The 23817-nt window shown below is 38.5% G+C and overlaps 1 protein-coding gene across 20 annotated transcripts in view; it reads left to right on the top strand.

Moving 5' to 3' along the window:
- The window catches only part of NRXN3 (neurexin 3), a 1550403-nt gene that overhangs the window by 575687 nt on the left and 950899 nt on the right, over nucleotides 1–23817 (top strand). For 18 of the 20 annotated variants that reach the window (XR_004820137.1, XM_035728036.1, XM_035728032.1 and 15 more), the window contains 2 exons: nucleotides 8683–8886; nucleotides 15305–15331. Coding sequence is in view for 19 of the 20 variants with exons in the window: in XM_035728036.1 (XP_035583929.1) it covers nucleotides 8683–8886; nucleotides 15305–15331 (231 nt within the window). In the remaining variant the exon portion in view is untranslated. The remainder of the gene's footprint in view (nucleotides 1–8682; nucleotides 8887–15304; nucleotides 15332–23817) is intronic. The other 2 variants (XM_035728025.1, XM_035728023.1) reach the window with 1 other exon arrangement.

Raw genomic sequence — 23817 nt, 5'->3', positions numbered from 1 at the left:
ATTCAGTTTTATTATTATATGTTATAGATGGGGAAACTGAGACCCAAGAATGTTTCACAGTTAAATAACATGAAGATCTAGGATTTCACCCCAATTCTTCTAACTCCAAACTTATACACTACAGTGACAGCACACTGAACAATGTTTCTGAATAGGGAGGCTAACCTATACGTGTAATTACTGCTCTGCACAATAGAGCTTTCTTGAGAGGACTCAGAGAATGATTTTCAGAAACATACAATTGTCCTTTATAAAATGTGGTGTTTTGATATTTCATAACATGTTTAAAAAATAGAGCAATAGCAATAGTATCTGGAAGAAAATTGGATAAGATTGCATCTGATCTCTCACCACACCATTCTGTCTTCCCTGTACCATCAGAGTTAGCCTGAAAAGTAAGTCTGATCATGTCACTTCCTGCCTAAAACCCCTCTATATTGACTAATATCAAAACCCCCTAACTGTAATTATTCAGTCTATTATAATGGACCTTCTACATATCTCTTTAGTCTTAACTTTACCACTCCAATCCAAATACTTGAGCCCATAAGGAACCACTATATGGTTCTCAACTGGGGTGATTTTTATCACCCAAGAGGCATCTGGCAATGTCCGGAGACATTTTTGGTTGTCATGACTAAAGGGAATGCTAATGGCATCTAGTTGGTGGACACCAGGGCTACTTCTAAACATCTTACAAGGTACAAGTCACCTCCCGTAACTTAAAGTTATCTGGTTCAAAGTGTCAGTATTGTCACAGTTGAGAAATCTTGTTCTACATCAGGCACATTAAACTCCCCATGACCATTAATCAGATGCTGTGAAGCCCGTGTCAACTTTGCCCCTGTACATATGCTGTTCCCCCAGCTAGAATGTTGTTCATTTTGTCTCATTCTTGAAACAAGTTATACCTCTCCTTTGTTGTTCATTCTGTCTCATTCTTGAAACAAGTTATACCCCTCCTTCCTAAAAACTCTAGGCAAACACATAGACACCTGAGCTGAGTTCCCACATCACTTTGGTCATTCTTTAGTATAATAATTTACCTGTTTGTGTCTATAATTCCAACTTATAAGTTCATTAAAGGCAGAAGCCTTGTTACTCCCCCCCCATTTCAGCACAGTGTTTGGCACATATTAGATATCAATCATTGAATGAATGAGCAGATATTTTTGCAAGCAGTGGCTAGATTTATCCTGATGAATTGTGTTATGTTTAATTTTTATAAATTAAGTTACATTTTGAATTCAGTAGGAAAATTTGCTATTAAGAAAAGCTGAATGAAGTCTTTTGTTGAATGAACATTTTCTTTAAAAAATCATACATCTTATAATAAACCAGAGTTTTTGTATCCCGTTACCCTTCCTTCCTCCCTCCCTCCCTCCTGTCCTTCCTTCCTAATACTAAAAAATATGCACATGTACATACCTGCTTTTCTTGAAGTGAGAAATGTCCATCAAAATTTTTGTCATAGCTACAGTGCTCTAGTTGTTTGGGGGAAGAGAAGCCCATATGACTATATGTATTGACAGCATTTTGAGAATGTGAGAGGTTAGTTTTTTCAGCCTTGTCCACAAGAGGGAGGATACTGCCCTACATCAATTTTGTTGATTCCCCAGAACTGTTGGCTACTGTTGGGTCTGCTTGGAGCTAGAGATTTATGTTGTTCCTGCTGCTGCAAAATACAGAATTAGAACCTGGCAGGCATTCCTGTATAAATTTGCACACTGTTTAAGATCAGCCCAGTTTGGGTGGAGAGGAAGCAATCTGTGTATTTGGGAGTTTTTTTGTCAGAATAAAACACACTTAAGGAGTGTGTAAGGCCAATAGACGCATGAATGAGCAGGAGGATGTCTTGAAGGTACCAAAAGAGAACAGGTTGGAGGGAGTGATTATTTAATGGTACTTTGCGTACAAGGTTGGCCATGAAAGTATCAGTAGGAGGATGGTAGGGAAAAGTTGCCTGCCAGAAATACCCTCTTTCAAGTTAAACAAAAAAGAGTATACCAGTTAAATAATCATTAGCCTCAAGTAAGGAAAGAGGTATAACTCAGTGTCATAAATCTCAAAAAATAGGAGAAAGATAAATGATCTGGAAGCAAAGCTAAGAGGAATGGCCAAGCAGGATGCGGCTGCAAACCCAGCCTGTGCTCCTTGGGTATGGTACTGTCTAGTTGATAAAAACATTAAAAATCATCCATAATAACTTTATAGAGGGAAAATAAATAGACTGAGTAGGTGTTCTTATCTGGTCCCACTTTTAAGTGAAGAGTAGTGGAAATGGCAGTGTGTGTGGGAAGAAAATATATGTAATAGGAATAGACAGTGGGACTGAGAATAAAAAGACAAGTCATGAGGGCTAAATGGATCAGAAGTTCTAATGCATCCCCTTCCATTGCCTTGGGACACACTCTGTAACCAGGTGGGGTGACTTCTGCTCCAGGCACTTAACAAAGCTTCAGAAATGAGAACACAGTCTTGGCAGCTAAATGAAGGTTACACGTAGCCTTGCCTCAGCTCTTATCTCTCCCCTCATTTCATTCCCATATTTTACCATCTCTAAAGCTACAAAAAATAACTATGTAGAACTAAAAATATGAAGCCTTTCAAGTGTGGATGGATCTGGAAGTCAAGTGCCTGAACCTCTGAACAATTACAAACTGTGGACAGGGTCACCTGAGTATGAGCAGGAAAGTCAATGACATGACAATGCAAATACAAAACAACAGAAGAAATAAAGTAAAATAAAAATAAAGGAAGTGATGTAGCTTAGAAAAGTCTAAGAATTTGATCTAGAAGAAAATAAAGGACAGAAGAATTTCCCATGAGTTATATTCTGTAGCTCATTTGCAGTGTAGAATAACTTAAGAACTCTTAGCACTACAAGAATTCAAAGGGAAAATTTAAAACAAATTAACTGAGTAAAAGGAAAAGGGAGATTATAGATGGAAGGGAGAAAAATGTGAGAGCCAAAACAGTGCAGTCACATAACTAATTTGACAGAAGGGGCAATTTCTAAGTACTAGTCCCTATCTGAACATGAGGCAAAAATCTTACACTCTCTGAACTGCAAAAGAAGTCTCTAATTCGCACACATTTAACAGAGAAAGGATAAAAATTAACTGACTATAGGGACTTAAGTATAATATTTAACCAATAAGTGGCTTTTACTGACCCAGGAACAACTCCTAGGAAGGCAGCCTAAAAGATAAAAACAGGGGGAAATATCTGAGCGGGGAAATCAGAGCCATCACACTGCCTGGAAAGTGTAAATCACAAAATTCATTCAGTCAAGTCATTAAACAAACAAATAAACAGACAATAAGACCTAATCCTGGTGGTGGCAAGTGGGGGAGTGGGGAGCAGTACCCGTACTTGCTACAATCTATTACCAAAAATGTCCAGTTTTCAGCAAAAAATTGTGAAACATGCATAGAAATGGGAAAGTGTGACTCCCCGCAGGAATATATGCTGGCAATGGAAACTGCCTTTGAGGGGTTCCAGATGTTGGACTTAGCAGACAGACTCCAGGGAAGCTGTTATGTTAAATATGCTAAAAGGATTAAGGAAACTACACTTAAAGAAAAGGAAAATAAGATAATCATTAAAGAGTGAGTATTAGTAAAGAGATACACATTATATAATATTATTTTCAACTTCAAAATTTCCATTTGGAGATAGTGTAGTCATAATACATAAATTTGGAGTTGAGAAGTGCAGGAACCCAAACAAAAAATTCACTAGAGTGGCTCAACAATAGATTTGAGTCAGAAGAATCAGCAGACTGGAAGATAGATTGAAAGAGATTATTTACCGTCTGAATAGAAGAAAGAAAATGAATGAAGGTAAATGAACAGAGTGCCCGAGAAATGTGTGGCATCTTTAAGTGTTCAAGGTATGTAAGATGGGAGTACTGGGAAGAAAGGAGAGAGAAGGAGACAGAAAAATATTCAAAGAATTAATGACTGAAAATTCCCCAAATTTAATGAAAAACATGAATCTACACAGCAGAGAAGGTGAATGAACTCTAAGTAGGATAAATTCAAAGAGATATACGTCCAGACCCATCTAAGTAAAGCTGTTGGAAGCCAAAGATAAAGAAGAAATCTTGAAAGCAGCAAGAGGAAAATGACTTGTCACATTCAAGGGTGCTGCTGTGAGATTAACAGTTGATGTCTCTTCAGAACAGTGGAGGCCAGGGGCAGCAAGACAACATTCGAAGACAAAGAGTGTCAGCCACTCTTTGTGTGGCTGTCTGTCGGATCCCTGTATCCGACAGAGCTGTCTTTTTAAAAGTGAGGGTGAAATAAAGACATTCCCAGGTAAACTCAGAGAGTTCACGGTTAGGATACCTGCCTTATAAGAAGTGCTCACTGCTTTTATTCTTCATGCTGAAAGGAAGTGACAGCAGACAGTAATTGGAACCTACATGAAAAAACAAAGCGCTCCAGTAAAGGTAATTATGTAGGTAATGATAACAGACAACATAATTACCCATTTCTTTTTCTTTTTTCTCTTAGCTGATTTAAAACACAATTGCATAAAACAGTATCTATAAAATTGTATTGTTGGGCCTATAACGTATAGAATTGTGATATATTTGACAATAAACTACAAATGAATGAAGCTATATTGGAGAAGGGAAATGACACCAGATGGTAACTTGAATCTGCAAGAAGAAATGAAGAGACAGAAATGGTAAATAATAAGCTTAATTAAAAAAAACAACAACAACTCTATAAATATATTTGAGCTCTCCTTTCTTCTCTTTGCTTCTTTTTTTTTTTTTTAAGATTTTATTTATTTATGTGACAGAGAGAGACACAGCGAGAGAGGGAACACAGGCACGGGGAGTGGGAGAGTGAGAAGCAGACTCCCCGTGGAGCAGGGAGCCCAATGTGGGGCTTGATCCCAGGACCTTGGGACCATGACCTGAGCCAAAGGCAGATGCTTAACGAATGAGCCACCCAGGCGCCCCTTCTCTTTGCTTCATAAGAAGACATTTTTTTTAAATTTTTCTTTACAGATTTAATTATTTACTTTTGAGAGAGAGAGAGAGTGGGAGGAGAAGAGGGAGAGAGAGAATCTCAAGCAGACTCCCTATTGAGTGTGGAGCCCGATGCAGGCTGGATTTCACGACCGTGAGATCATGACCTGAGCTGAAATCAAGAGTTGGATGCTTAAACCACCTGGGTCACCCAGGTGCCCCCAGAAGACATGTTTTTAAAAAGCAATCATTATAACAAAGTTTTGTTGAGTTTGTAACATATATAGACATCATGTGGATAAGAATAAAAAAATAAGGAGGAAGGGAAGAGAGCTATGTAAGAGTAAAGTTTCTGTATCTTATAGGAATTGAGTATAAATATGAAGTATATTTTGATAAGATGTATATTGTAAGACCTAGAGCAATCACTAAGAAAGTAGCTAAAAAACATAGTAAAGAATCATTAAAGGAATGGAATTAGTATGCCAGGAAATATTCATTTAAGATGAAAGGAGATAGTAAATAAGGAAAGAGGAACAAAATAGGGGAACTGTGTGAGTACCATTATGTGGGCATCCCGTGATGTGGTCTTTCAAAACTCAGTAGTCCAACATGTTTCAGATTGAATAACTTTCCTTATTCAGACTCACTTTCTCCCTCAAAGTATTACTGTATTCATGGTGCTCCTTGTGTTTGAAAATTTTTAAGCAAATTAATAAGAATCTTGGAATGGATTTTTTTTTCAGCTGATTCCTATATTAATTTTCTGCTTCATCACACTCCCCTTAAGAATATTAGGTTGATCATAGAACACACTCACAGAGATGCACACAAAGGTACACATTGAGATACACACTTTTTTGTACCACAAGCTGTTTAACTACATACTCATATGAAATTTATTCTCTGATAGTACCAATATTGACATAAAGATGCATTTACTTATACATATGTTCTGGCACTAGACATATCCAGAGGGATAAAAGTGACCATTACTTTTGGATTGTATTTAAGTTGAATACATCAAAACAACCATTTCATGGCTCACTGAATAATCTCTTTTAAAAAGGAGTGTACATATGTGTGGGTGTGTATAGTAGAGGGCACATAGTAATAATAATTAATAGTGTTCATAATTACACAAACAAAAAGCATTGTGCATATTCATATACAACATATTTAGAAATGTATGTATTTATATTTATATAATTTTATATGTTTATAAATAATGTACAGCTTTAAATAATAACATGTGTATCACACACACACACACACACACACACACACACACACACACACACAAGAATACCACACTCCATGAATGAAGCATTATAGATATGCTTTCAGTGCTTAGAAACACGGGTGTGCTCCTGGCATAGCCCTCTGACAGTTTGGCAGAGTGGTTAAGGATATAGCCATAAGAATCAAACTGAAGTGTTTAACTCCCAACTCTACCCCTTGTTAGCTCTGTGACCTGGTATCTATAATATCTAATACGAAATTTTCTTCCTTGCGGTGTTCTTGTAAGCATTAAATGTCTTGATGCATGTAAAGTTCTAGAAAGCACCAGGCAAACAGGAAGTGCTCAGTAAATTTTAACTATCATTTTTGATCTTCTTTGATTCTGCTCTTGCAGAAGATAAAATAGTTTCTTTCACATCTGGAGCATGTGTTAAATTTAGATTATGTTTCCCATTTAAGAATACATCTTCATAATATGTCTTTTATTGTGATAGTGTCTGCAACTGTTACACATTTATTTGTGATCTTTTTAGACTTTGCAGATGGTAATGTACGGCTATTAGCATGTCTTGGGTATTACCCAGGTGATGGTTGCTTCTCAGGAATGAGCAGGTATATTTATATTGCTTTTCATGGACCTTTTGTGTGTTGTGTAAATAGGCTGGTGATATGATGATGACATAGACTATCTTGAGTACCTTCCAGGTGGTTGGCCTGGTCTCTTCCCATTCTGATTTCTTTTATACATGAAGGCAGAAGATGTTTGTCTCTTTTGTTCACTGTTATATCCACAACACCTAAAAGAGTGCCTGGTACACAATATCAGAAATGAATGCATCATGGTATTTCATGATCTAAAACCATTCACTTACTTCCCAGTATCTACCCAAGTCCATTGACTTTATTGTAATTTCAAATAGCTGTTATATATCTACTTCTCAAAATATGCTAGATGGCTTCTGTTAAATTGAATAGCTTGTTTTTGTCTGAACATTCCCCTTCTGTTTTTCCTTTATGTGTATAGAGATGTTATTTTATCTACTGACAAATCTGATGTCATTACAAACTAAGAGCATCTTAAACTATACCCCCACTTCTCTACTCAACTGCCACAGTCTCTCTCTCCTAAGTGCCCCTGGCTTTACTGATATATATATTTCCTGGGTCATTTAACCATTTTTATATTCTAGTACAGTTACTTGCACATGCCATGTCTCCCTTCAGAGCAAGGACCTTTTCTCTTTCACTTTTAAACCCTCCATAGTCCATGCAGGTAGGTAGCAACTATTTGATAACAGCAGATACTTAAGGAGGGCCTACTTAGTGCCAGATACTGAGCCCAGTGGCAGGTTGGCTTCATAGGAATGTGAGTGATATTCTCTTTTCGGTGTTCTCTAAAAATGTTTGCTAAATGAACAGTTGAACAAATTCACATTTTGAGCAGCATGGTGTTGCAAACGGGCCCTGGATTTGTACTGGACATACTGGCTTAAAATCCAGGCTGTCTGACTTTGAGATGTTAACATCTGCCACTAAGAGAGTTAACATAATGGAGTGGAGTAGGGGCGCTCCTAGCCGAAGTGCTTGGGCTAGAGCAGACATCAAATAAAAGCGAGTTTCTTCCTTCCTCAGACAAGGGCTATTTGAACGAAAGTAGAATTACTGATTCTCGGGGTGTCATTATCTTTTTGTGGTGGTGGTTCTAGCTCTGGTTCTGTAGATCTTCTTTGAATGAGTCAAGCAAACTCCTACAGTGCCTGGCTGCTAGGGCTGTTTTGGGACCAGGCTGGGCTGCTACTCTTTCCTCCTAGAAGTTCTGGCAAATGTCTATTTGCTTTGGTGGTTATAAATTGCTGCTTTCCTTGTGTTCTTTTTTTTTTTAAAGATTTTATTTATTTATATGAGAGGGGGGAGGGTCAGAGGGAGAAGTAGACTCCTTGCTGAGCGGGGAGCCCAATGCGGGACTTGATCCCGGGACTCCAGGATCATGTCCTGAGCCGAAGGCAGTCGCCCAACCAACTGAGCCACCCAGGCACCCTCCTCTTGTTCTTCATGAAATACTTTCAGGAGTCTAAGTTTTGTTTAATGCATTTTTGTTTTGTCTATAGCACATGAAATTAAATCACTACTATGTGTGGGGAGCATTTTCACATTTGCAAAACATCTTCACATCTGTTATTTCATTTGGTACACTTGATAAGTCTGTGAGCATGGGAGGGCAGGGACGTGTGCCATTGTATGCCTTTTAAAGGCAAATAAGGAAATAGAACCTCAGAGTTTAAGTGGTCTTCCCAAGGTCATATAGCTTAAAAGTGGTGACACTGGAGGTCTATCCAACATGAATCGCCTGGCTACAAATTTCATGCCCTCTCTACCCTACTGTCCTTACCCTGGAAGCAAAGGGAAACTCTGATATCCTTCATCCTGACAGTCTCTTCCATTCTTCTTTGCAGAGGCGTCCATCTTGAGCTACGATGGCAGCATGTACATGAAGATCATCATGCCCATGGTCATGCACACTGAGGCAGAGGATGTGTCTTTCCGCTTCATGTCCCAGCGAGCTTATGGACTGCTGGTGGCTACTACATCTAGGGACTCTGCGGACACCCTGCGCTTGGAGCTGGATGGGGGGCGTGTCAAGCTCATGGTTAACTTAGGTATCGTATGAAGTACCCTCTGCCACTTTGTTTGGGCTTGTCTTCCCTTTCTTTTCTGATTTTCATTGGTTTGATTGAATTCTTTGTTTGTTTCTTAAAAGTTAGCTGCTCACCTCTTGTTTAATAGACCAAGGATAAAACCCAACAGCAACAAACACCTTCTCCTTGTTTCTGCATGAGGTTTTGATGTCAGTTTCTGGTTTCTGACAGTGGTGGTTTTTTTGTTTTTGTTTTTGTTTTTTTTTACTAGATTATTTATTTTTTAAGTTTCCTTTCTTGGTTTTTTGGAACCGTTTAGCTTTGTGTAAAACACGCTACTTTGGTCCATCTTTTGATCAATCACATTGCCATTAAGTCCAACTGCTTGGTCACCACTCAAAACAGTCAAAGCTGAGGGCAGAGATAAGACAGCAAATGGAGGCAAAATGGGAGCCTGGGGTTGGAGAGAATAAGCTTTGTGAGTAGGATGAGAACTGCATTGTTTCTTTCCCCACAAATGGGGAATTCTGGCAAACTTGTACTTTCTCCTAGTGGGAGGACAAGTCAGATTGTTTCTCTTGTCCCATTGGAGAAATAATTCTGTAAGTTTATAGAGTCTCTGACATGTGGAAGGAGAATGTGGCCCCTGATATGTATCCCCTTCTTCCTTCCTGACATTCTTCCCCATCGTCTAGCAGCCCCTTTTATCAAGATTGTCGTTTCACACTGTTATTCACCAATTCCTCTGTCCTCCTCATGTGATACATATGAATTTTCCTTAGTATTGAAAAATGATGACAATTTCAAATTTACAGCTTTACTGGGAGAGGATCTGTTCTTCCACTGTAATTATCTGTAATAGATACTTTGTAAACTCCCCTCCTGATAGCTCCACTTCGCTCCTGCTACTGACCTTCTTGACTGGATTCTAACTGATCTTCTATGGAGGATGGGAACCTCTTGATTTCTGGAAGGAAAGAAACCAACCTTATTTCTACTCAGTAGAAAGTCAGTGCCCTGTGTCAACGGGATGAGTGGTATGGCTGAGTCCAAGCTTTCTAAGCCATGGATTTATTTGGGTATATAGCATATGTTTGGACACAGAGCTCCTTTACAAAGATTCCAGTGGAATGGTTTGTCAGAGGCATGGGGAAGACGTGATGGACAAACGTACCAGATACAAGACCATATAAAACCTTAGATGGCCTAGTGGGGAGGTGGAGTTTGGAATCCATACCAGTCTTACCTGCTGTCAGGTTGACTGGTTGCACTTGGGAAATGCCTACACTACGATCCTAAAGATCTTTAGGACACAGAGGACTGTTTTGAGCAGTGGCTTTACTTATGTCTTTTTTTTTTTCTTCCAATTTGCAGCTTTTACAACACTATGACCTTTTTCTTGTCCAACCTCATTTGATTTCTGTTGTCAGTGTGTGTTGGTTTTTCTTTGGTTTGTGTATGTGTATGTTTGGTTATTTTGGGTTTTGTTTTTCTTTTTGCTGGATCTCTGTGTTCTTGAGTTTTCAATCCTCCCCACCATCAGCCATGGTAAATCAAAAGATGGTATTCAACCCTTCAAAGGCCCAAAGCCTGCGGCCCGCATAGCAAACAGCCTTGAGAACAGAGCGTACTGAGCAGCCTGCAGGGGCTGGCATACCCCTGTCCCTCTCACCTTCCCTTCCCTACACCATCCTCCCCACCTCCAATAAACCAACAAAAGAGTGTATATGACCTAAAACCAACAACCAGTAGCTGATTGTTTACTTCTCTGAAAAATAGCATAAGAAATAAAAAGAATTAAAAAAAACAAATAAAAAAATGAACATAACATCCTAAATAGCTCACAGAAAAAAATGAAGACAATTTTTTTTAACTGAATCTATTTCAAAGTAAGAGAGAAGCACTTATATAAGGATGATTAGCCCCATGGGATCCTGGGGAAATGTATACTGTCCCTAAACAGAAAATAGATTTTCCTTCTTAGACATTGTTTTATAAAATGAGAAAGCCAATTGTGGTAGGTCTCATATCTTAGAAGAAGATACAAGTGGGGGAAGATAAAAGGGGATGAGGAAGGAGATGGACAGATTCTCTTTTACACACATGCACACGCATGAGCACATGCGGTTAGTAGAGTTCCTGTGTATATTCCTAGAAACATTATTTTTATATTTTAAACTTTGCCCCACATCTGGGAGAAGTGCCTCTCAAAAAGACTGCATCTACCTCTTGATTCCTTCTAGCATACACTCAGTCTAGCTCCTCCGAAATTGAGGTATCTTAGGTAAGACAGAGTTGGAGAGCACTGTCCTTTTCGGAAGCAATAATGACTTCTTTTTTCCCCTGAAGAATATGGTTCACCAGAATGACTGGTTTGAATATATTTACCTCTCTTTCAAACCTAACATGGAAAACCAAACTGAAATTCCCTGTGCCTATGTATATAAAACTCTTTACATTCATGCTTTATTTAAAGGTTCTCTTTCCCTTCCCTCCCCAAAATATACCCCTTTGTGAATGTTTTCTCCTATTATGAGTTCATATTTCCCTTTACTTAGTTAGAGAAGAAAACATCTCTAAGCAGGGTTTGCATTCACGCTCTTCAAGAACTAACTTCCGATGATCATTTTGTTTACCATTTCAGTTGTCTCCTTTCTAGAATATGCACAAATGATATTACAGTTTATTTCAAATTGGTCATGCATATAAGCTCATGATGTAAAGCCTAGTATATATTTCTCTGATGTAATATATCCATCGCCTAAATGTCAAGGAGACTAGGCTTTCCTAGGGGCCTTGCTCTCTGAAGACAGCTGGGTGTGGTAAGAGCAGGCGTGAAAAGGATCCTACAACACACAGTCTGTTTTTGAAAGTTGAGAGATTGGCTATTGATCAATCATATTTTGATCCCTTACAATTAAAACATATAATATTTTGCTATTATAGTATATTTAAATATTTAAAAACCTTATTTCAGTCAGCCAGTAATTTTGTGAGATAAACCAAGGAAGTGTTTTTATGCTTACTTTTACAGATGTGAGACAAATAAAGAAATGTAGGACTTTTCAGAGCTAATATAAAAAGTCGATAGCGGAGCTGAGACTAGAACCCGGGTTTCTTTCTTTCTTTTTTTTTTTTTAAAGATTTTATTTATTTATTTGACAGAGAGAGACACAGCGAGAGAGGGAACACAAGCAGGGGGAATGGGAGAGGGAGAAACAGGCCTCCCGCCGAGCAGGGAGCCCGATGCGGGGCTCGATCCCAGGACCCTGGAATCATGGCCTGAGCCGAAGGCAGACGCTTAATGACTGAGCCATCCAGGTGCCCCTAGAACCTGGGTTTCTTAAAATGCTGCATCAACGTGGGTTATCTGTTATCTCCACGGGTCAGTACTGTGTGGCTCAATGATGTAGCAGTCTTGATGACTTCTAACTGCTTTCATGATGGTTAACTTTTAAACATGCACAGAGGGAGTCTTTTTTCCCTAGTGCCTGGTTTGAATTGAGCCATACAGCTGAAAAGTCAGTCAGTATTGGCATCTCATTCATGGCCCTTTTGAATCCTCAGCAGAACACCAGCAAGCCTCCTTCAATGGTGGAGGCTCAGAGGGAGTGTCATGCAGTTTGGTTAGTTGTATTCAAATTCTCCAGATGCTCTCTCTCTCTCTCTGGCAATATGGGCTTGCTGATGACTGTTTACAGTGTGCATTGTTGAAAACACACAATTCCTAGAAACGTTCACCTCTTCTATGCTCTCAACCCAAAGCTTACTAATCTAGAAAATAATAATTTCTCGTTTACTAAAATAAAACAAAAAAACATCTAAATGAAACAGGATCAACAACACAGACATACACAGACACACATACACCCCTCAGATACCTTGCCAAGGGTAAGGCAGAGGTTGAACTTTGGCTGCTATTCAAGATAGATCTAAGGAAGTTGCTTTCCCAGCCCAATTCCCTGGATTCACTTTTTGTTAAAAAATACATCCTCATTATCAAGACTACCCTCTCAGAGCCTATGAGCAAGGCACTGGGATAGATTTTTTTTTTCCTTGAACCACTTATTCTTCAGGTAAAGTATCAAAATAATTCGTCACTTCTTGGCTTAACCAGTTGTCTACCATCTGGAGAACTCCAAGTCCTCACATTGGTTTAGAGACACCGTTCAGTTCATGGAACCATTTGAGTGAACCCAGCACCCCTCTCTAGACCAGGTCCTTGTCTAAAAATAAAATCCTCAGGGTGCCAGGGTAGCTCAGTTCATTAAGCATCTACCTTCGGCTCGGGTCATGATCCCAGGGTCCTGGGATCAAGCCCAGCATCGGGCTTCCTGCTCAGCAGGGAACCTGCTTCTCCTTCTCCTTCTGCTCCTCCCCCACCCTTGTGCTCTCTCTCAAATAAATAAATAAATAAATAAAATCTTTAAACAATTAAAAAATTAAAATAAAATCCTTAACAGCATAGAAACGAAGGAAGACAACTCCTTCTTGTTGACAGTTCTCAGGTTTGTTGCTTTAGGCCCACTTTCTCGTCCCTCCTCTCTTAAGTATGCCCATCCAACTGTTTCCCCTGTCTCCTGAATACATCAGGAAGGGGCATTTCTCCAGCTTTGGCTGATGGCAGGTGCAACCCGTAGCTGAAGCCCCACCCCTTCCTCCTTACTTTGCCCTCCCCCTTCCCAGTCCTCACCAGGGGCATGGCCTCCTCTGTTTGGTGATCGTACCAGTTGCTCCAGGGCTGTTTGCTCCCACTTTTCTGTTGCGGTTGACGACACATGACAAACCTAACCGCACGAAACCAAACCCAGATTTTTCTCAAGAGATGTTCTTCTGGGGAACAAATAAGCATCCCACCTCCTTCCTCAGAATGATTGGGTGTTCTAGATTTCTCCTGTCTGGATGTCCATAGTTTCATTCTGCCCTGTCCTTTGCCACTGGTTCCTCTTTCACTTGCTTACTTAAAATGGTTCACTTTGGGAAATTCAAATGGTGGCATTATCCTTGAAGAGTCCTCCAAAACTACTGGATCAGCCTTAGGCAGAGGAGCTCAGTTTCCAACTGTATTTTTTTTCCTGTAACATTTTTTTCTTTTTCTTGTCTTACTTCTACTTTTTAGTATCCAGCTTTAAACAAATTCTTATGGGAATTCCCACCATGATAAGTCAAATTTAGCTTCAAGTGGGCAACTTTGTCACAACTAATCTGAGACCTTTTTTAACTGTTCTACCCAATCCCCTACAAATATAATCATTGACTCTAGACCTTTTGTGCTGGGTGTTCATGACTCTAAACAGATATTAATAAAAGGATAGATACTCAGAACTCTGGCATAGGATGCCCTGTCAGGTTACCAGGACTGGAAAATTAGCCACCCTTTCTTCCCTCTATTTCCCATCAAAAAATGTAAAAACAAAGAATTTTCTTCCCTCGAGATGCAGAATTAGAGTGAAATAGGTAGGATGTCAAAGGTGCCCAAGACCTCCTCCCCATATACCTGTCTCGCCTTCTCCTTGAATGCTGTAGGCACTTGATTCCGTCTGAGCATTCAGGCAGGAAGACGAAGATGGGCTTCATGAGTGGGTTGGTCTGGGAGCCTTTGAAACAATAGCAGAGAACACAGTCAATTGTGATAACATCGTACAACTCCTTTTACCCTACACCCAACCCCACCTCTCTAAAATCTGGGATGGGTGTTTGTGCGGTTAGCTGTTTGCAAGTGGCCATTTTATGACAGGAAATGACCAGGTGGTATTAACCCTTTCCTTATCTCTAGGGATAACGGCATGTCTGCCTATGTAAATTTCTATAGCATCTGGGGCCCTAGCAAAGAAGAGGGTGGAGGGAGTTTGTTTTTAGAAAAAGAGAAAGGGTTAAATACTGCACTGAGAAACTTCATGGACGGATTTTTTAAAAATATAAACAATGTGTCAGATTGGTAATATATCTTTGGAAAACTAATATAAAAATTGTGTTGATGCTATTTTTAAAGATAAATTTTAAGAAAATCATTATGGGGGAACTAGACTATAACCTGCATTTGGTGGAGAAATTTTTACATAATTTTCCAAGTTGAACAAAATTAATATTTCAAAGTTCAGGTTTGAAATACTTTATATAAAGGAGTAGGTTTTTGAAAAAAAAAAGGAGCAGCATACTCGGTGTCTATTGTGGATATATATGTATACCAGTATATATCTTTATACATATGTGTATATATATATGTGTGTGTGTGTATATATATATGTATCCAACTTTACTAAACAATATACTGTACATATACACCCACCCTTAAACTTGTACATACTGTATATATATAAAATGGCCACATTTCTTGCGTGTGTCTGTCCCCGGAAGGGTGGACTGATTGTTTTTGGATGTCTGCAGCTGTTACCTTGAAGGATGCAATTTCATCTTTCATTTATTTTTCCCCATCTAGACTGTATCAGGATAAACTGTAACTCCAGTAAGTTTTCCCTCAAGTTTCATTTTGTTCTTAAAGAAAAGAAAAACTGACTTTATTTTGTTTACTGTTTTATGAGCTGTTTTTTGTTTGAATTATTTTGTGTTCTGACTATGGAGTTGGGGGGAGTTGGGGTTGACAAGATGAAGGGCTGGGGTGAGGGTAACGGGCTGAGTGTGGCCCAGGGCATGGTTTCTGAATTGGAGTGGGTCCTCTCTTCTTTCCTTGCATTTGCTCTTTATGCAGAAAAGGAGGAAAGGGCATCTGGATAAGGAAACAACTTGAAAATGAATTTAAATGGTAATTTATTGTTTTGGGGGAAATAATCCTCAGGGGTGGACCAAAAACATTAGAGCAACCAGAATGCACTTCTCCACTACTGAAAGCTTCAGAAAATAAAAGCAAAAGTTCATGACCCAGAAGGTGGCTGCCAACTCTGACATTTCTTTCCCAGCATTTATCAACTGTAGGGTTTTTTTTTCTCAGAAGGCGGGCAAAGCATTGTTCTTGGTGATAATGCAACATTTTAACCCAAGTCTTGAGACACGTTCTGGCTCTTGTGAATGAAAAATTACAGCCTATTATTTTTACTTTATCCCATTCAAATATTCTGGTTCTTGAAGAAGGGTGTTCATGAAGTGCATGCTGAATAGTACTCATGTATTTCTTTCTCTGCCTCAGAAATGAACATTAACTGGAGTCTTGAGGTCAGAGAACAGGGAGAGAAAGAGGAAGGGTGGGCAGGAGGGAAAGAATAGGTCTAGTTGACAAAAAGAAGAAAGGAAGAAATATAGTTTGAGTCTTATAGCATCTTATATCAGTTAAGATAATTAAATAACTAACTAGGGTAATTAGGGCAATTAGCTATAACAAACAGTGCCAACATTTCAATGGCTCGACAGAAGACAGGTTTATTTCTCCTTCAGGCAAAATTCAGTGCCAATGCCAACTCTCTTCAAGGAAGTAGTTCAGGCATCTAGGACTCTTTCATGGCCTGGGTTTACCATCTTGGAGTTCTAACTTCCAGCCCTATCCATAGGGAAGAGAGAAAGAGCTTGGATATAATGTGATGTGGTTTTTTTTTTTTTTAATTGTTATGTTAATCACCATACATTACATCATTAGTTTTTGATGCAGTGTTCCATGATTCATTGTTTGTGCATAACACCCAGTGCTCCACGCAGAACGTGTCCTCTTTAATACCCATCACCAGGCTAACCCATCCCCCCACCCCCCTCCCCTCTAGAACCCTCAGTTTTCAGAGTCCATCGTCTCTCATGGTTCGTCTCCCCCTCCGACTTACTCCCCTTCATTCTTCCCCTCCTGCTATCCTCTTCTTTTTCTTTTTTCTTAACATATATTGCATTATTTGTTTCAGAAGTACAGGTCTGTGATTCAACAGTCTTGCACAATTCACAGCGCTCACCATAGCACATACCCTCCCCAATGCCTATCACCCAGCCACCCCATCCCTCCCACCCCCCACCACTCCAGCAACCCTTGTGATGTGTTTTTATTGCGTTGCCTGGAAGTGATGGACATCACTTCTGCCCATATTTTCTCAGACATGACTCCATCCAAAACCCAAAGGAAGCTGGGGAAATGTTCCTCCTGTGGATCCGGGAAGACGAAATTAGATTGATTGAGCACCTAACACACATGATTCTCAGTATGACCCCTTCATTTTTTACTTCTTTCCTCATTAGGACCTTTCAGTAGGAACAAATTCAGAAAAGGAAATAATCCAACTTTTATATTTCATTTGCTTGTTTATTCCATCATATTTTATAGGTGCTACTAGTTTAACCTTCTTTCTTGGGAGATTGATTATCAGAATGACAAACTAATAAAAGCCCAAAACACTTTTTTGGGGGGCAAATGTTCCATGTAAATTCACAAAAGAAATGTAAAAGATCGATATAAACAAGCACTTCCTAAAGTAGAGTGCTTTATGCCTGTTTTGGAGTCATTTTCAGTTAATTTAAGCAATGTCCTATTTTGCTGTGTTTAAACATTTCTAATTAGCCAGAAATTTCTCATGATATTTAGATCATTAAAAGCCTAATTGAAACATCCTTTTTTTCCCTAAAGACTTGCGTTTTCTCTTTCTTCAAGCAGCTTTATTGAGATATAATTTCCATACCACAAGATTCATCCACTGTAAGCCTACAATTCAGTGATTTTTATTAAATGTATAGAGTTGTCCAAACACCACCACAATCACATTTTAGAACTTTCCATCACCCCACCCCCTAGATTTTCCTCATGTCCATTTGCGGTTAATCCCTGCTCTTATCCTTAGCCCTATACAACTGCCAGTTTGCTTTTTATCTCTATAAATCTTGCTTTTTCTGGACTTTTCATATAAATGGAATCATGTAATATGATTCCATTTTTGGCTTCTTAAAAAAATTATAGTTCATTTATGGAAAGTATGAAGGTGGAAAAATCTCATTCCAAGTTGAACTTAGCATCTTCTGGCTTAGATACCTATTTGCAGAATAGAGAACTGAAGGAGTTATTTGATCGGGGTATCTGGACTTCCTTTCTCTGTTCTATCCACATTTTATCTTGCAATTAATTTCACATATATCATCTGATCAGCCGTGAAAAGTCATCTTTAGACACGTTCCAGAATTCTTTATTCTAGGAAGGCAATGCCTCTTTTTTTTTTTAAGATATTATTTATTTGTCAGAGAGAGAGAGAGAGAGAGAGAGCACAAGTAGGGGGAACAGCAGGCAGAGGGAAAAGCAGGCTCCCCACTGAACGGGAGCCTGATTCAGGGTTTGATCCCAGGACCCCGGGATCGTGACCTGAGCCGAAGGCAGACACTTAACCGACTGACCACCCAGGCGTCCCATGGCAATGCCTCTTTTCCAGGACGTAGATACCGGCAGGTTTTCTAAACGTGATAAAAGATTTTCTATTCAGAGCCCCCAAAACCATCATTGAGAAGAAATATGTCAGCAAAGATGTGTTCCCTACTTTGATCACAGTATAGAAAGAGTGTAACTAGTTTTAGTTTGATATTTAGGTAAAGAGCCAAGATTGGGTTTTGGAAATCAATTTTGAATTCTTAAGATAAACCTTTAACATACTGAGGAAGTTAATTTTGGGGAGAACATCAGAGGAAGAATACGTAGTGCCCACTAAATGAACAGTGGTTGAATAGAAACCAAAGAAAACAAAACAAAGCAAGAGTCCTTTAATCTAATACCTTGAATGCTGACGTATATAAATGTGCACCCAGGGGAATGGAGAGTCACAAAGTGAAAGTGACACATTTTCTTGAAGTCAATTTTAATTGTTGATTTGGAGTAAAAACTTGAATTGAGACCAAAGTGATATGTTATGCCGAAGAATGCAAATAAGTGTGGATCTTAGTTAGTTTATGAATCTTAGGTTTTAAGAAAAACTAAGAATTCAAAGACATATAATTTTTATCATGTATCTTCTTTTTTCCATCCCTGGTATTATTGGCACTTGGGTGGAAAAGTTCGAGAAGGCTAGGCAACTATAACAGGTCCAGGTAATCAGAACTTCTCAAACCTCTCTCCTTGTGGACTAGATGTCAAAGTTCATAGTTCATTCTGTTCTGGGATCTCAAGCTGTTTTGGTAATAGGTGGGCAGATCCTTCCTCTTACCCAGTTTTTGTGATGAGATTGATTTGTAGCCTGAGTTTCAGAGGGAGGGATTTCCCTCTTCTGTCTCAGGTGTCATTTCAATAGAAGTCAGAGGGTGTTATTACTCACGTTTCAGAACACAGCTGCTTTTTTCCCTTGAAGGGACATGCTGAATTAAGCTTTGACCACATTTGAATTTAAGTTCATGCACTTTTCCAGTAATCCTTTTTTAGAATGTCTGTCCTCTGGAAAGTCAGGTAAAATACAGAATGACATCATCTATGTTTTTCCTCTTCATCTGCTGCAAAATGTTTGGGGAAATGTCTGTTTCCAAGGGTTTGTGTGACACTTTTTAGAGAAAAGAGCATGAAAAAGAAGGATGATGTAGTGTAAGGAGAAGACAACTGGCCATAATAGAGGATAGTGATCTTGAATGAAAGTCTCTTTCTTTTGGCCTTTGTTATCTGGTCCTTCCGTCAGTGACTTTGGCCCAGCTCTGTGCTGAGTGTTTCCAAGAAGAGGAAACAGGTTTTTTGTTTGTTTTTTAATTAGCTTCTCTGCCTTCCTTCTTCTCTTTCTCTTTTCCAGTGCTTTGTCGTTCCCCATAAGATCTATGATATACTTATCATTAACTCATTCTAAATCTTGCTACCCCTGCTTTCCAAATCCTCCAAGAATACCACACATAAATTCTTCTCTGGCTTCTATCCCCAGACATATATTAGAGAGTATACAAATCGAGGCCTTTGGTTGAAATCGGGACATTGCTGGATTTGATTCAACTGGCAGGAATATTCAAAAATATATAATCAGGAAATTTCCAGCTTAGAACTTAGTTTTAAATTGCAAAAGATCAACAGAGTTGGCAGTCATCATGGTGATTGAACTACAGGGTGGCCTGGAGCACTGCTAAAGAAAACAGGGCTACTTTCTGGGGAATTTTGGAGAAAATCACCTGTTCCTACGGTTCCAGTTCCATGAGGCTGGTGGTACCCTAAGAAGTGTGCGGTTCTGAAAACAGGTATGGACTTCTTATTGGTCTCATGGACGTTTGCTCAAATCAAAGTATGGAAAAAGGTTTGTTGTTTTTCACCTTGTCTGATTTTGCCTCTGCCCTTTGATTTCCTAGCCCCTACTTTATTCTCTCCTTTTCAAGCTGTGTGCAGCACACCTTGAATGAATATAGTATAGTCATATTAATGACAGATGAAGACATGAATGACTCTAATGACCACATAAAAATAACTATCAATTTCATCCTTTTGTTTTTTAGCCTTTCCCTTCTCTGAAAGGCTGATTCCTCTGTGTATTGTCATTTTCTCAGTCTTTCTAAAAAGAGGTGTATATATCATATGGAAATTGTGAGTTTGTATACGTGCCTGATTATTTAGGGAGACGTAGAACCCTCCCTCCCCAATTACGTTGAACTCGAGGTCTTTATTCATCTATAACAAGGTTCGGTGTTTCCCTCTTAGATATAAAGGAGAAAAGAAATAGAGTGCCATACAAAAATATACTGACCTTAAAACACTCAGTGTCATCCTTTAGTCACTTGTGTGAGAGAACAGCTTTGATAATCCTGTCCCCTTCCATAGACTCTCTTACCTTTGAATCATCATAAAAGTGTACAATTATATAAGAGCTATGTGAAAATAACATCATAAGGATATGATACCTCTAAGTCATACCTCTAAAGGCTACTAGTATTTACTAAGTATTCCTTCTCTTGCACCGGTTTGCCTAGCAGTTGCTTTTTGCCTTTTGCGTTAGCTTCTGTGCCTTAGGCCGTTTTTAAGCAGACTCAATCTCCAATGTCTTGGCCAAGTCAACAGTATGTGGGTGTTTCTTAATTTAGGCATAAATTAATAAGTTGGTGAAATGCCGTTTATTACACTAGACTTTTGGGGGTTTTTGCTTCCTTTTTCTCTTTCTTCTCTCTCTATGGTACTGGACTATGCTATTTCATCTTTAGGCGTAGTTTATCTAGAAATGCCAGAGCTGAATTGTTTAGCTCATGCCATTGACTCAGAGACACATACCTCAGGTCCACAGGAAGGCTGACTTCTTCACTATTAAAAGTCTTCTGGGAAGAAAATTCTGAACCCTCTTTGGTATTTGTTCCAAGATTTGGATAACCATGACTGTCAGTCATTTGCTTGACCATATCACTTAGCGTTTTAGTGGAGATGGAAAATCACAAAGCGGAATCTTCTGTATAATAATGTATTGTGTATCAAACTATCAACATCACACCTGAGAGTTTCTCTTTCCCTACTAAATGATTATGCTCTACTTTTCTCAAAACCTGATTTTTAAAAAATAATACATCATTTTTTCCCCTTTGGAATGTTTTATATTTTTTATAACATAAAACACTTCAAGTTTACTAAGAGTATAAATAATAGCCAGATTTGAGTATGACAGTAGGATGCTTTCTAAACATTTAATATTGAATTCTTCTTAATAAATACTAATTCCGGATGGTTTTATTTTAAAATAGTTAAAAAACTGTACATGGAACAAAGGAAAAGTAAAAATTCTCACTCTTATCTCTTTCTAGAACCCAAATTCTCCTTCTCAGTGGCAACCAAAATTATCAGTCTTTTGTATATTCTCTCAAAGATAATCCACGAGTATACAACATACAGTTATAACCATATTCTACCCCTTTTTCCCTTCCTTGTCCTTAACACAATGTTAACACATTCTTCTGAATTTTGCTCTTTTTCACTTAAAATATTTTAGGGACTATTTCATGTAAGAATATTAAGGTCTCCTTTATTCTTTTTAATGGTCACATAATACTGCATTTTATGGAGATACCATAGTTGATTAAATCAATACCCTACTGATAGACATTTAGATTTTTTTCAGCTTTTTACTACTGCTAAAACTAAAAAAATAACAACAAAAAAAACCACATGTTTTTGTTTATTAGTCTTTGCAGGAATGTCTATCTGATAAATCCCTAAAAGTGGAATTGACTAGGTCAACAGATAAGTGCATTACAAAAACATAGATATTGCCCAAGAGCATTCCAAAGAAGTTGTACAGATTTATGTTCCTACGAGCAATATGTCAATGTTTGTTTCTCCTTACCCTCGCCACACCATATTGTCAAACTTTTTGTTCATTTTCTCAAAATACTCTTCAAAATGTTGCTGTTACATATTCCAGGGAGAGCCATTGTCACCCTTTTCCTTCCATCCTTTTACTTCTTTAATTATATATAGGGACCATTGTCATTCAAAACTTGGGTGCCGACTTTTCCCGACTTCTCCTAGAAATCTTTAAATAGAAATCCCTTATAGCAGCATTTCCCATGTTAATCTTGTTTTTGTTTTCTAGTAAGCACAGGTGTTGTAGAAAGGTGGCAATATGTTATAGTAATTTTGTATGATTTCCCTCTTGGGCTCCTCTTATCTATGTTAGAATCCCAGCAAAGAGGCACTTTAGTTGCAGTTACCAAGAGCAAGCAGGACTGTGGCACCAAACAGCCTGGGTTTAACCCTTGTCTCTACCACTAGTGATCTATGGGTCTTTGGACAATTTATTTCAACTCTGTTTTCTCAATTGTAAAATGGGCTTGATTACAGTATCTACCTGTTTAAGTGAGAACAGAACCTAGAACACATTCTGTGCTGTATGTGTGGTGGTGGTGATGATGATGACATCATGATGATGACAACTGAAAAGATGATCTCTTGAGAACTATACTTGTTCAAGAATGGATGGTATATATTCCTAAAACCATACTTGGTAGCTTAATAGATGCCCGTAAAATAAGCATCCTACTTACTCCGTCAATTACTCAAGGCAGTAGTAAACACTTCTCAAGGCCATCAGAGTTGCACTGGATTCTGCATCAGTAACATTATTAATAAGACAATGGATGCGACCATCATGGGGTCATATTGGGACTTTTTTTCCTTTCAGTGCATTTTGATAAATAAAAATTTGATGTTAACCCAAAACTAATGAAAACATTTTAACTTCATGAGTTCTTTTGTGTTTGTTTCTGGAACCTTGGTATCATTTTAATAAACACTTAATAGTGGTCTAAAGTGCAAATATCTATGAAATGCACAGGTCTGGTTAGATGATATCATCATATTTGTGACTTTAATATGTTCTAATATCAATTTCAATACTCTAAATAGGAACCAAAATAAAGTTGAGTCAGAGCAATGAGAGTTTTTGCAGCAAAGGTATAGATTTCTGACTAAGAACATTACTGTATGTTCAGTTTCCTTGGCGCATTCCTTTTATGGCTTTAAAAATCATCAGATTCTAGTTCACCAAGAGGAGAAAAGGGCCGTCTTCTTTTTAGGAGATCTTGTATTTTGGTTTCACCCAGTTTGTTGAAGCATTGTATGATGAGCCAATATGTTAAAGATTCACACTTGGACCTTTGGGTAATTAAAATCATGCACATGCCATACAAAGGCTGGTGGCTCAGTCTTTATCAGATCCATATGTGATGCCCATTAGTAGAAAACTAATGACCATTTAGCAGTTAGAACTACAGTACCATCCACCCCCAACTTCTGGGAATGTCCTTTGAGAGCAGATTAAATGAGACCCTAAAAGAAGAAATGTCTCCTTCAGTGGCTCTACCCAAGGCCACCTTTTCTCTGATTTCAAAATGGTCCCTGTGCTCTGGAATACAAATATATCATCTTTTGGTTTGCTTCTTTTGTGTACAGTGAGCCCCTGGTGTGGAAAAGTCCACTCAGGAAGGTACTTTAGCAACTGTTCATCTGGATTTTAGAAAAGGTAAAGGGATTGAGATCAAGTGCCCAGTGAAAGAGTAGATGGGGAGTGAGAGTGACACATTAAATTATAAATAAGTGGCTTCCAAAGG

Source organism: Zalophus californianus, chromosome 6 (genome assembly GCF_009762305.2).
Source record: "Zalophus californianus isolate mZalCal1 chromosome 6, mZalCal1.pri.v2, whole genome shotgun sequence".
NCBI classification, from domain to species: Eukaryota; Metazoa; Chordata; class Mammalia; order Carnivora; family Otariidae; genus Zalophus; species Zalophus californianus.
Note: the sequence above shows the minus strand (reverse complement) of the source record. Positions and strands in the feature narration are given on the sequence as shown.